The 14,873-nt window shown below is 43.2% G+C and overlaps 1 protein-coding gene across 1 annotated transcript in view; it reads right to left on the bottom strand.

The window, feature by feature from the left end:
- Nucleotides 1-649: 649 nt before the first annotated feature.
- Nucleotides 650-14,873, bottom strand: part of cdh4 (cadherin 4, type 1, R-cadherin (retinal)) — a 56,427-nt gene continuing 42,203 nt past the window's right edge. Inside the window, exons 6-13 of the mRNA XM_070902116.1 lie at nucleotides 13,756-13,941; nucleotides 13,196-13,449; nucleotides 9,033-9,175; nucleotides 4,746-4,982; nucleotides 3,728-3,961; nucleotides 3,486-3,625; nucleotides 1,310-1,474; nucleotides 650-856 (exon numbers count right to left, since the gene is read on the bottom strand). Coding sequence (XP_070758217.1) covers nucleotides 650-856; nucleotides 1,310-1,474; nucleotides 3,486-3,625; nucleotides 3,728-3,961; nucleotides 4,746-4,982; nucleotides 9,033-9,175; nucleotides 13,196-13,449; nucleotides 13,756-13,941 — 1,566 coding nt within the window. The remainder of the gene's footprint in view (nucleotides 857-1,309; nucleotides 1,475-3,485; nucleotides 3,626-3,727; nucleotides 3,962-4,745; nucleotides 4,983-9,032; nucleotides 9,176-13,195; nucleotides 13,450-13,755; nucleotides 13,942-14,873) is intronic.

The raw sequence follows: 14,873 nt of genomic DNA, 5'->3' as shown, positions 1-14,873 counted from the left end.
GTTGTTCATCTGCACCACTTTGAAGGGGAGAGGAGAGTGACAGGCAGGGCTGGTTTGAGGAGCGCCGGGGGGAGGGGGGCGACGAGAGAACGCGCCTCCACTGTACTGCACGAATGGCAACCGATCCTGAGATAGCAGGAGTCTGATACAAAAACACACCACAAAAGGCACTTTATAAAAATGACAGTGCTTCTGTTCTAAGGAAATTCAAGTTGACAGAGTGAAAGAGAGAATCAGAGAGCGTCGTCCCAAAAACATTCTCTTCAGTGTGAGACTAAAGCAAGAGATGGTTTTGTTTTAACAATCAATCAAAGCACAAATTCACTACTCGTGTCTCTCACGACCGCCTTGATTCATCCCCAGAGAGCTCTGGGTCCAGCGCGGTGAGAGAACAACAAAAAGAAAAGAAAACAACATCACTACAAACTCGCCACTAAAAAATATAAAGCCAGAATACAGTTGCGTTGCAGCGGAATTCATGTGTGCGGGCTCGGTGACGCAGCCCATGTAAGGGTCTGTTCCTCACATGTCCACCATGGAGACTGCGTCATGTTCTTGGCCCCCAACCGCGATCTCTAGGAGCATCCATCCAAACGATCCCGCCTCTCCCGACCCCTGCCGTCGCCCCGCCCAGCCCGCCGCTCCGCTCTCAGTCGTCGTCCCCTCCTCCGTAGAGGTCGGCCAGCTTCTTGAAGCGAGGGCCCCAGTCGTTGAGGTAGTCGTAGTCCTGGTCCCCTGAGCTGGTGGTGTTGAGCGAGCTGACAGAGCCGGCGGTTGAACCGCTGCCCTCGTAGTCGAACACCAGCAGGGAGTCGTAGGGAGGAGCTGTGGGGTCGTTGTCTGCTGCCCTCAGACCCTGGAGACACAAAGACAGACCCCCCACTCTGTGAGGTCAGACCTACACAGCAAAACTGGATTCAGGCCAATCACTGTTGCTCATCAACAACATAATGGAGGCGATGATTTTTCACAAGGTAACAGGTTCAGACTGTAAAGTTGCAATAAACTAAGTCTCATCTGGATCACCCACCCATCATGGTCTGAATGCTGTTTCAGACTTTGAGCTGTGTACGGGGACAAATATTTCTAACAACATCCTGCTGCAGAAAAAAAAGGACTTCCTGCATTTTGTTTTGAAATATTTAACAATCCTCCACAAAAAAGGGAATCTTTCAGCCCTCAAAACTTGTGTTGTGTCAACCTTTGTACGAGTCACAACAATCAGGTAACATTAACCCTCTGTGAACACTGCTGGATCGTTCAGCTTATAAAAACACCAAATAATATTTCCTGCCGTTCTTGAACTTACATCATTAATGAAGTCTCCTATATCTCCAGGGTGGGGCAGACTGGGTCTGATGGGGTACTGCGACTCAGCAATCACAGGTCTCTCGTCCACCCTGCGCACCCCTGCCGGCTTATTGATGATGTGGTCCAGAGACTCGGGCTGCTGCAGCTGGCTCAGGTCGTAGTCCTGGATGAAGGCCATAGAGGGAAAGTTGAGAGACAGGTCCTCCTAATCTTCTTGTCCTTTTATTGGTCATTTACTACTTTTTTCCTACCAAATCTACATATCTTTTCTGATTCACTGTCTACTGCTCTACCGTTAAAATGCGTTTTTTTAAATAGCGTCCAGTAGGGTCAATAGGTAACAATCGAACCCAAATTAAAACTCTTTTTCCAAAGCACTGATTCTCTGAATACAGTACATGCGTTGTGTTTTGAATCAAGCTCAGTTTCCAAGTTGGTACTTTGGCCTGGTCCCGCTGTCCGCCCTCACAGACGTACATTTTTTGATGTGCATTCCTGTAAAGTCTGCGAGGGCTCAGGACTGACCTGCAGAGAAATCTGAGCTACAGATCTGTGCTGACCTTTGAGCCCCTTTGTAAACCTGCAGTTCTGCAGTCTTTGCTTGAGGGAATTACCCACAATTCATAGATCTAATGTTAGAAACAAGGATGTTAGGGGAAGTCTGAAATGTTAAAAAAAATAGTGAAGAACATGTTACCATTCAGCTTAAATATGTTCTGTAAGTTACTGTTAAATTCATAATATGAACACGAGCCTCACATTCCTCTTCAAGCATGTTCACCGATCATGCAGGTGACATCTTTGACTAGTTGATGTGCACTTTCTTTTATTTTTTATATACTTTTAGTTATGTGCTAATTCATGTGCTGAACTAAACGCTACATAACAAATGAATGGTCTGTGGTTAATACAAATCAGCTTACGACTGATAGAGATCGATTTCAAATGTTTAACTATGTGTTGTAAATGGAGCAGGTTGTTGAGTTCTCTTAACCGCCACCGCCGATAAATAATTGTACCCACTAAATCCTCACACAGGTGCTTAAGAGTGAAAATACGGCTATACACACTGCAGCCATCTGATGCTACCGTGTGCGCAAGATATCTGGTGTGTGTGTGGGTGTTGGCAAATAGCAAGTATCAAAAATGGCATAATTAATAATACATTTCAGAATTAATCAAAGCTGTCAGAGCTTAACATTATTGAAGGTTTTCATTTATTTAGAATATTGGATAAGAAGAGGTGGTGTGCAGTAGGTATATAACTTATATAACCATTTCTGGACAGCACTTGTTTGTAAGGCAGAGGACAGATTGCACCCTGAAAACTTTTAGAAAAGTATATTTTGTTCTCTACAGACTCGATCTGTGGACCCAATCCTCCCAGTCTTGTTTGTGGTTCGTTTTACAGTTGCGGCAGATGAATCATTTTCTGTATTCTCTCACTTTCATTGAATACAATTTTAATGAAAGACGAAGGAGTTAAAAATTTATCTTCGACAGAGGAAAAAGGCGGCATCACCAGTTTTAAAAAGAATCAGCAGGCTGAAATTTTTCATTTAAACAAATATCTGAGAGTTCATATTGATTGACTCCTGACTTATTAGAACATGTTTTGGAGGAAAGAACCAGGAGAAGGGTTCAAACTGTACTTCAGTAGTAAAAAGTGTTTTGAGAGACAGAACAATTTAGAAGGTCTTCTGGGTTCACTGCTATGAAACCTTTTATTTTTACATTTTCACCTCATAGTTATTGGCTGTTTTATTGGTCCTGTTTTCAGGTGCATCACTTACGGTCAGCTTTTATTTATCAATCATGGAGCCACAACGCTAAGTCGACAGACAATTAATTGATTAACCGCTTTACTTGTTTTTCCAAGTACGAATGCCAAACATTCGCTGGTTACTGCTCCTCAAATATGAGGATTTGCTGCTTTTCTTTGTCATATATGATAGCACATTATTTGGGGTTTTGGACTGATGGTCAAATAAATCATGCTATTTGAATACATCACCTGGATCTGTGGGGAATTATAATGTGAGTGTAAGAGACAGTAAATACCATCTTTACACAAAAGATGAGAGTTTGTGTTAAAATGAATGACCTTTCTCAAAAGATGCCACGACTTCTTAACAGACTTTTGTTAATGACATATGTATTCTTGATCTTCATACCTGGTCCTCCTCTCCTCCTCCCTCCTCATCATACTTGAGGATGTTGTCTCTGACATCGTCCTCGGGGTCGATCAGCAGGGGCTTCGCCTGCCGCTCCTTCTCTCTGCGCTTCATCCAAACCACAAACAGCAGAACCATGCCTGGGAACAACAGGAACAGCAGTAGTGGTCATTTTTTACGATGTACAACACATACTGATATAAAAGTGGGTAGGTTTGGTCTCTCCGCTGTGTTGTACTCACTGAGCAGTATGATGATGCAGATGAGTATAGCGATGATGGCCCCCGTGCCGAGGCCGGCGGCTGCCACGGCCCCCGTGGCGCTGCAGTCCCCGTTACCATCACAAGGGCAAACTTTGACTCTAATCATAGAGCGGTTGGACAGAGGAGGGTTCCCTGAATCGGACACGATGATGGGGATCTCGTACACGCCCGCCTCCAGGTAAGGAATCCTTAGCCTCAGCTGAGCGTAGTCACCTGGAGGGTGGGTGTGAGACAGTGTTGATGACGGAGAGAATCCAGTAGAAAAGGGGGAAACATTAAGAGATGGAGGGGAGTGAGTAGGAGGGAAAAAGACATGAAGAAGGAGACGAAGGGAAAAATAAGATTAGACAGTGTACTGCAGGGAAATTGCATTTTGTTCACTGCAGGATATCATGTCATCATGTGCGTAGGTACGAGTGACTGACACACCGAATAAAAGCTGTAACTGAGCAAACCGCACAGCAATCGTTCTGACATGTACGCATGCGAGGAGGCATTAAAGATATAAAAAAAACAACAACAGAACGTATAACCTTCAGCATCTATCACTCAGTCAAGCTAAGACAAGAGCCTCAGTGGGAGAAGAATCCAGGTATGTGATCAGATTTGTCCCCAAGACAACTGCTGTGATACATCCATCTGGGTGGATTAGGTGACAGATCGGCTGCTCGGGGGACGGAGAGATGAATGGATCTCATTTGTCACAAACGATAGATCGTACGTCAACACTGGATGGCACCCGCGTCCCTCACTGTGAGCTTTGTGAGACATTTTGTTAAACTTGGACTTCTCTCGCAGCTTACAGCAATCCCTGCGCCCCCTGATTGATGTCGCCAGTTATTTTGCAGAGGGGTTTTTGCATCCCATCTGTTAAGTTTATGGTTTAATTCAGCTGGGGATGCAGAATGGTCATATATCATTCCCACATCCTAAATGTTACATCACAAGGGCAGGTAGGATGAACCTGCAGCAAAGACAATGTACAGCGTTTAATTACCGCTGAGCCTGGAAATAGTCCAGTTGCGGCGAACGGTGGCAGGAAAAGACGGCAGCTCGAAGACAAAGGGCCCCACGTTGGGGTCGGCGTCTGCGTCAGAGGCTGTGATGTTGATCCTGGAGTTGGGGCGCGCACGCTCGCACACCTGGGCCTCCCGGGGGATCAGCACCGGCGCGTTGTCGTTCACGTCGATCAGGTAGATCTGAAGGGTTCCTGTCCCGCTGGCTTGAGGCGAGCCTGAGGGGAGGTGAGAGGAAAGGGAGGAGGCAAAGAGATCAAAGGAGGAGATCGAGAGAGGAGTAAAGATGAAATGATTGGAGATGGAGCAAAAAGCAGGAAAAAAGAGGTGTGTACATTTGTGGCGGAGCACCCAGAACAAATGAGTAGACACATACATTTTTTAGTCCTTGCGTTCAGAACTGGCTGCTTTTTGAAAAGGCTGAGGCTGAGACTCATATTGGAGGGGACAACACTCACATAAAGACTGCTGTTATCTGCACTCTGCAAAGCCCTCTGGGAAACGGCTCAAACGCTAACCCTTCGCTGCATCCAGCAACACAAGCTCATCATAACTTATTCAGGGTTTCTCACGACTGTCAGACCAGAACAGAACCATCAGGTCGGGGAGACACATTTTTTGATGTTTTATGCATTAACAGCAAATCCTCTAATGTGCTTTGATTACGGCAGACGCACTTAACTGCGCTTAAACTGACTGAGAAATGTTTTTCCTGCCACACTGTTTCTGTTGCTCTGCTGTACAACATGATGCTGGGAATAAGTGCCTCATTGTTTTTTTAAAAAGCAGAGTGACCTTGAAGTTGTTTTGCCGCTCTGTCTCAAGTCGGTGCAACATGAAAACAGTGAAAACATTTGTAATGAGGTTGAACTCTAGTGCGAGGCTAAATATTTAATTCTTGGATTGAAAACGATTAAGGATGTCTCTTTAAAAAAAATGCATATATCAGTGCATCTAATAGTTTTTGTTGATTTAAAAACATTTTAAAGGCCCTGAAAACACATTTTCAGCTTGTTACGTTGACTATCTGATCAAAGTTTGAGCCCTTTAGTTTGTTATTTCACATGTGCGATAGTCTGTGCTGATCTCACTGGTTTGTGGTCGGTGGGGCTCAGTTGGAAAAAAGTGATGTCACATATTTCCATGGACCAATCAGGATTCAGCAACATCTGAATCAAAAGGTGACAGTTATGGGGTTGTGTCAACCACATCTGATCAAACCACACCGTAACAGTCCCAATGAAGCCTATCCGCTCAGTTGTGTGAGAGTGCTAAACTCTTATAATAAATAATACAAAAGGATGTTTTCTTCCAAAATCTAACTATGATTGGTGCTTATTTACTCGTTGATATTCAGGGTCATAAAGAAATACTTAAGATGCAAAGTTTTCAGGGGCTTTAAGCCACTCAAAGTGTGGGCACAGTGTGCATTATGCAGAACAAATCAGCTAAAGAAATCTCTCATTTTAAAGTGCTTGTTTTCACTGGGATGTGGTTCAAATCACTGGCATAAACATATGAGTTAAGATGATCAAAAGACTCCAGTGTGCTTTGAAAGACAGAGCACACAGTTTGAGATAGATTTGTTTCCTCCAAATCTGTGAAATTACTCAAATAAAGTCAGTGGATGTGATCAGATAATTATTACAATCACCAATGGTAAATTCACTCACATTACTGTCCTTAAGTGCAAATTTTAGGTACTTGTGCTTTACTTTTCTTTTACTATTTTAAGTTTAAGTCATTCTTCTACTCTACTACATTTAAGACGGAAGTATTGTCCTTTTCACTCCACTTCATGTGACCCTTATAGCTACTAGTTACTCTACAAAAAACACATCTGCTTCTACTATATGATGAGTTGTTAGATTACTGTAGGCTACACAGAAACATATATGGAATTAGCTTCACCTCAACCAGTTAGAGCATCAGAAAGGTTTGGACATCAAGTTTAAATTGAAGTCACGATACTTATGAGTGTTTTTACAATAACAATATATGTCTAATGTCTAATATAGCAAATGTATGCAAAATCATATGAAATAATACAACTGATGTTCAATGTAATAAAGTGTTATGCGTTCCATCTTGATGTAAATCAAGTGACTAACTTTGGTAGCGTACGATTAAAATTTTAACTCGATCTTATATAACGATAACAATGATATTTCTTTTTTTCTTTTTTTTGAACGTTTACTTGTAGTTTTGAACGTTTACTTGTAATCGGTATTACTATACTGTAGTATTACTACTTTTACTTGGGTAAAGGATCTGAATACTTCTTCCACTACTTGCAGTCACTAATATTCTTCAGTGATACTGCTACTGATCATAACATCACAAGCCCAAACTACAGATGAAGAAAGTATGTACACTGCTCTGCTGAACAAACAGACGGCAGTGATATATTGTGGCCTTGATATTTAGTTGACAACCCCCTGCACACAGACTGTCAGCACGCTGAACAGAATTCCTCATGCAGCGCAGCATAGATGGAGTTTATCCCAGTAGCTCATCAGTGTTGTACATCAACTTTTTTTCCTCTATCAGACAGCAACTTGGTGCATCAACTATGTAAAGGTCTGTTGCCCCAGGCCCCAAGGCCCATCGACCGTCTTGTCGGTTATGATTGGCTGGGTGCTTTGTTGCTTCTTACGCTTCGCTTGAGTAGAATAAGTAAAGAGAATTTCAATCAAAGTGGAATATATCCCCTTGTTGACACTGGGCTCTAGAATCAATAGCCAGTCAACACTTTGAGCTTAAGTTGGTGTGCTTCGGGGCAACCAATCCCTCATTTCTCACTAGAGCAAAAACACCTGGGTCCCTCCTACTTACACCGAGATCAAGCACCTCTACTTGTAGTGCTTTAGTTCTTTAGCTTCATACATTGTTGCAGCACCTGAGGCTGATACTCAAGACCTTCAAGACAGATATTATTCTCTTTTTTTCCTCTCAGAGACAGGGCAATGAAGATGAGTGCATATTTATATAAAGTATACGGCACAGTATCTTAACAGACCGCCCCCACTCATTTGCAATTTACCCACACTGCAGGGTATCTGGCAGGAAGGCAGCAAGGGTATTAAACATATATAACTTTCATTCATGAAATTCTCTGCCACAACTGTTTGCTCTGCTTTTGTGCAGATTTGGCCAATTAAATAATTGTATTATTATATAAGTAAAATGAGAAGTCTTCCTTTGTTTGTCCTAATGAGTTAAGTGGAGCTAACCTATGTCATTCATTAGAACAAATGTCTTAATGTGTTTCTTTGCTATTGAGGTGAGGTGCGCTGAAGTGAATGAAACAGCTTACTATTTTCCAGCGTATTCAAGCTGCTGCTGAGTCATATGTTCTCCACAGTAACCCTACACTGTTATGTCAAGACCAACAAGTGACAGAACGGCACATCTCTGAAGGGACAGACCCAATATGTTATATAATGCATTATACAAGTTTCATAATAGGAGCATAGTGTTGGATGATCAGTGCCTGAGTAGTGAGAAATATGCTGGAAAAATGTGCTACTCCATTATGTTGTGGCCTTTTATGACAACTGCTGCATTCATCCCCCTGCCTGTGCTACAGTACTTTCATTCTGATGATGAATGATGATGAAACATAGTAACAGACAGCCTCCTTTTCAGTCAGACGATGACTGATGTGTTGTTATCAACATTAAAACACAGCTGATGCAAATGTTTCACAATGACAAAAAACAAACAAACCAACAAGATCATCTGTGCTAGCGGCTATTTCAGGCTGTACATATGCTTTGAGCAAAATGCTAACATCAGCAGGCTAAAACGATGACACAATGACAACGCTAACATGCTGATGTTTAGCAGGTGTAATGTCATCTTGGTTTAGTGTGTTAGCATGCTCATATTTGCTACTTAGCACTGAACACAAAGTACCACTGAGGCTGACGGGGATGCTATTAGTTGTCCAGGTATTTGGTCATAAACCAGTATAAGTATTGGGCAAAGTAGAATTGTGACCTGATGATGGCGCTAGATGAAAAGTTAAGGCATCACCAAAGTTATTCCAATTCATCCTGAGGGGGACTATGAATGTCTGGAGCAAATTTCCTGGCAATTCATCTAATAATTGGAGAGATATTTCAGTCTGGACCAAAGTGGTGGACTGACATCCTTAGAGCCACGCGGCTAATGTGGCTAGAAAGTGCCTCTATTGTCTGTGTATGTTCTCTACTGTTTATCAGATAATCACGACACACACAGTCATCCCGACTTACCAGACTTACCATTGTCGAATGCCAGGAACGTGGCCTCGTACACGTTGTTCTTGACGTACATGGACTCTCGGTCCAGCAGGGCCATGGTGGTGATCTGACCATTGGTCCTGTTGATCTTCAGCCAGTTAGCAGGGTCTGACAGCTTGGAGTACCTGTACATACACACACACACACACACACACACACACACACACACACACACACACACAGAAAGCCAGATACTTCATTAAATCCAAAACGCAAATATACAGAAACATGTTCCACATATTAACTTTCGCAGCCAACTGTTACTTGAATTCTAGCAGCCCTCTTTTATTTGTTGATTCAAAGTACCCATTATCATGTTGAATGTTCATTACCATAATAAGCAATACCAGCCAAGCACCTTTGAAATATTACAGTGACATGGAGAGCGGAACATATGTTCGCCGAGCTTATCGTAGCAGCAGCTCATTAGCATGAAGACCGGCGAAAACCTGAACCCATATGCAGAACAACCAGGCAGCGCTCTTAACAACTTCCCTGCTCTTTGTACCCACACAGCCGCCACAGCAACTCTCCATCGCCATCACCGGTCGTGACATCAACACAGCGGAAAGTGACAGCTGCAATTAAAGTCTATAAATCCCATTACCAACTATGAAGTGCTTCTCTCTCACGTCTAATGAGAAATGGTTAATTGCAGACAAGCGAGAAGTCATCCCTGGTAGGTAGATGGTCAGCGTGTCACCACAGTGACAGGAGGCCGGGGTTAGAGACACAAGCATACTGAGGGAGGGAGAGAGATCAGAGGCGTGTTTCTGAATGTAACGGTCTGTAGAAAAAGTGATGAGGGGGAAAGGAGGCGTTGGAGGCTGACACTGGTTAGCCAGAGATGGAGAAAACAAATTCCACCTCCAGCAAAGACACACACTTCTGGACTGGTACACACTGGTTTTAGATTTTTTTTCTCGAGAGAATAACATAAATAGATGAATATAAATCTAATTTCTAGTGAAAGAGCTTGTCATACAGCGTTGGTGGGGATGTGATGCTGCCCTGCAGGTTAGACTCTGTCATGCCTGGCACTCACATCTCCTTCCTGTGCCAACAAGATGTCACCTCCTGCTGTCTTCATTTTCAGCTGGCAGAGCAAAGTGTCTTTACTATGCTTGTGAGGACCGCCATAACCCTTAACCCTAAGGTTACCTGAAGGTAGGCTGTGGGCCCCTCAAAAAACATACCTCATTTTCCTAATTTCATCAGAGTTGCTTATAAACATGATTTTGAACTGATGACATAGTCCTCTAGAGGAAATGATGCCTTCATTCTGCTGTTAAATACAATAGATTTTATATTCTCTATATCTGTGATTGGTGTTGGCAGTACTTTTTATTCAGGACTACCCCTTCCAAATCCCAAATAAGTCTATTTAGATTCCTCTTATTATTGTTTTATATGTTTTCTTTTAGTAAGAGGTCTAACAGGGAGTTTGACCTCTCTTGGGTATCACTGACCATAACTAACTAACTAACTAACCACTATGTACAGTGGGATAACGCACTGTGAATGTCTTGGTCTGTGAATGACTTTATGTCAGACTAAATGAATACATCTTTGTTTATACATAGCCCATATAACATAAAACATGAAATCGTTCTTTATTTGGTGTAATAATGCTGTAATGCTGTTTTATGTTACCATCAAATGTAAAGAAGGGTTACAACTCCAATACTGTTCTACATACTGGGCTTTAATAAAATCAGAAGAAAAGAAAAAATATGTGATGGAAATATTCTTTTTGCTATTGTTGTTATTAGTTTTACACATACAGCAGGATAAAGCAAACAGCAATCAGCAAGCAAATATCAACTAAACACAAGGGTTAATCCAAGCCCTAATTAACATTAACCCTTATACTCACCACTAATTCTAACCTTAAAAGGCCACTCCACTCTTCACTCATCCATCACTCCACCCATAAAATATTTAACACAAGTGTTGCATTACAAACAGGAGGTGTGGGGTTTGAAAGAAGTGGCCATTTAGGAGGCTGGGAGGATCTAATGAAAGATGCTATTGAGTTGCATTGTGGGAATTGTAGAATCCACCTCTTGTGGAATTTGACCCATGCTGGACTTCAGACTAAAGGCCTCTGAAGGATCAGATACGCCTCTATTCTGTTCTGCTAACGTGCTGCAAATGCTACTCAGGCTGCGCAGACGTTGTGTAAATGTCAGGATATGCTGCTTCGATTTTGACCTTTTTTTTTAATTTGTCTCTCGTGAGTGACAGATTCATGGAAGTGCAATACTAAATTGTAGAAGTACCCCTTTAAACCTAAACCCAAGCCCTGAACTAAGGCCTTTATAAGTGAGGACCGAACAACATGACCTCACATCACAAAAATGTCCTCAATCTGCAGGCTTAATATTCTAATACTTTAGAGTCACTTTGTGGGGCATTACAAAGATTTATATTAATTTCCTGGAGACTTACCCTAACCCTAACCACTACTTGCCTAACCCTTACCCTATGCTTAACCACTGACCCAAACATCAGCTTTTTCTGAATTGGGGACACGGCTTCTGTCCCCAATTGGACAACCCGTCTCCAATTAACTGGTCTTTAGTCTGAAATGTGTCCCCGAAAGTAACCTAAGTCAGAAACAGACGCGCACACACACACACACACACACACACACACATACATTAGCTCTTGCTGCCACTTCAATCACAGCTACCAGTAAAGTCAGCTAGGAAAAAGGCTCGGCCTCACATCATCTTCTCTTTCCTTTCCGCCAGAGAGAGAAAAAAGGAATTCAAAGGAATTCAAAAACATAAAAAAAACAAAAAAAAAACACAAGCGGCCTCCTCTCCCATCCACTGCTCATGCACAGGCCTTTCACTCATCCTCTGCGGGTGCCCGTGTGCGTGTTCACCCGCGCTTGAGCGTCTAACGTTGTGCATTTCTGTGTCTTTTGTGTGTGCTTCAGAGACGGTTCAAGCGAGGTCACCTAATGGGAATACAGCAGCAGCAGCAGCAGCAGCGAGGAGGCTGTCTGCTGGCAAGCTGCTTTGGAGAAGACAGCAGCTCTGAGGTCCCATCAATAACAGACCCACAGACTGACAGAGAAGAAAGTGACAGGGTCAGCGGGAGCGAGGGGGAGGGAGGGAGGGATGACAGAAAAGAGAGTAAAAGAGGAGTTACTTCTCTCTAAGGGCAGAAGAGCTCAGCCCACTTAGTTTGCATGACATGTCTTTTTAGGAGAAGAAAACCTGCGACGTGGGTATTGCTGTTCTGCACAATATATATATATATATGAGTACATCTCCCACTACTTCCCTCACTTTCAATTCAGTAACATTTCCACTGGGTTTCTCAGTGGAAGGGGCCGTCTCACTGACATTAAGAAAAATCAATCCCTCTTGTTGGAGGTGGCTATGGAGTGGAACGGTGCCGCTGGACCTTAGTGGGCATGTGGGAGTTTCTATCGCACGGCGTCGATGCCTGGATGGCACGATGCCCGCTGTGTGTGTCGTCCCAGTTAGGGAGGATGGAGGGAGGGATCAATGAGGAGGAAGAGAAGAGGAAGATGGGGATCTAAGGAGGGCAGACAGTGTCCAACTCATTACAGGATGACCTCTTCACACCAGTCGCCTGGCAACGGGAAGGTAAATGGAGCTTGGGCTGTGGAGGGGGGGGGGGGGGGCGGTTGAGAATGTCACAGAGGAGGGACAAACACTGTGACACACTGATTCAGTGGGAGATACACCACATATTGGAAAGTCTTTGGCCATCAGAGGAGCTGCAGTCCCACCTCTGACTACTGTAATGCTATGGAACACATAACATTATGTTACATGAATGAGGTTATTTCATTCATCCTACATTTTCTTAAAGCTACATGCATTTTCAAACAACTGACACTTCTTATTTTTATTTTTTTGTAATTATTATTAATGATCTTGTATGTAAGATTTTCCCTTTTTCCTTCATACTGTATAAAATACTAAATAAAAGTTAAAAAAAGAAAATAATCTGTCATATTACCACTTTAAAGCTGCTATAATCAATATTTTTAATGAACATTGATCCAGGACGACGAAGTGTACTTATGTTGTGTCAGTTTACTGAAGTATTACATTCAGCAGATAAGTGACCCCTCCATATTGTGGTGTCCTTTAAAGTACCTGACAACCTGGTGGATGAAGTGGTCTGGGTCCTGAGCAGCGAACACGGTGAGAGTGGTCCCTGCCGGCACGCCCTCCTCAAAGCGGATCGTCTTGGGGTTGACGGGGAAGACGGGAGGCTCGTTCACATCCTGAACTGATATGGTGACTCCCGCTGTGGACTGAAGCGAGGACTGAATGCCGCTGGCCAGGTGGGCCTGGTTGGACACCACCACGGTCAGCATGAAGGCACGATTCATCTCGAAATCCACCGGCTGGAAAGAAAGCCACAAGGAGGGAGGGATGCAAAATGATGAGAGATGGGAGGAAAATGAGTGTAGCTGATTGCAAGATTGGTTCTAACTGCGTTCCAATTTGAGAAATGACATATAATTCAGTTAAAACAATGTGAGACCAAAGTACTTAGTCGTCAACATCTGGCACTTCAGAGCAGGTGGAAACATACAAGATGCAGTGTGGAATAATAATGGAGAACAACTGTCCGCTTTCATTTTGAAAGAGCTCAATATGAGACATCAGCATGTGTGTAGAGGAGCCACATGTACAGCTTTGTTTTTTACCTTGACCACCGTCAGCATGCCCTCATTGGTGATAGGGTTGGTGCGGATGGTGAAGTGTCCAGAGGGGTCCCCGCTGACGATGCGGTAGACGGCGTTCCAGTTGGGACTGTGGGGCTGATCCCTGTCGACCACCGTCAGGTTGGTCACAACCACATTCACCTTGTTCTCTGGCACCTCCCCTGAAAACTGCAGAGCAGGAGGGAAGGGAGGAAGAGAAGGAGAGAGGAGGGAGGGGAGATAACAGGGAGAGATAACATCAAGCTGACGTTGCTCCAGCAGTCGGCTAATGCACGTTAATAAGTTGATTTATTGAGATTTTAAACATTAGCTTGTGCCATCCTCATTCATAATTGTTACTATGAAAACAAATAAGTGCTTTTAGGGTCATGCCAAGAATGCTCACTGCACTGAAACATGAACTGGAAGTGGTGGTAAAATAAATGGGGGAGAAATTAGAAAAAGAGGAGAGTAAGAAAAAATATGTATTTGTTTAAATGTGGATAATAGAGAATCATATCCTCCATTATGTTAATGCTGTCCCTTATTCCATGTCTGCTCATATGAAACTCTTTATTTGAACTAATGGATTTGTTCAATTAAGTGTTTACCCGTTTCATTTAGATTCTGTGCATTCACCAAATCTAGGTCTTAATAAGCAATTAGATAAGTGCTGTAATTAAGGCAGCGGTAGGAATAATCTTTGGCTAATGATCTTCATTATATTGCAATCTTAAACAACTCCCCTCTGAACTAACTCTGGAGGAAACTTGGTGACAGCTGCAGAGCTCAAAGAAGAATTTACGGCGCAATGGGATGCATGTCCTCCTCTATAGGGATTTATCTGGCTACAGAGTGATGGGCACTCAAAGGTAGATACACACACATGCGCATACATCCACACTAAAAGCTCTCATTGTCAGACGATAATCCCCGTTTCCTCTTGTGAAGCGTTAACTTGTTTACGGTGCGTGTCTGCCAGCTGCTGTTCACTTTAATGGCTTCATCATCGTGGGATTGAAGCGGCGTCCAAACTGCCCGATTCCTCTCTTCCTCTTCTTTCCCTCCCTCCCTCCCCTCTTGCATCCTCTTCTCCTATCAGGCTACGACCAGGCTGATAA

This window comes from Enoplosus armatus, chromosome 3 (assembly GCF_043641665.1).
Source record: "Enoplosus armatus isolate fEnoArm2 chromosome 3, fEnoArm2.hap1, whole genome shotgun sequence".
Lineage (NCBI taxonomy): Eukaryota > Metazoa > Chordata > Actinopteri > Centrarchiformes > Enoplosidae > Enoplosus > Enoplosus armatus.
Note: the sequence above shows the minus strand (reverse complement) of the source record. Positions and strands in the feature narration are given on the sequence as shown.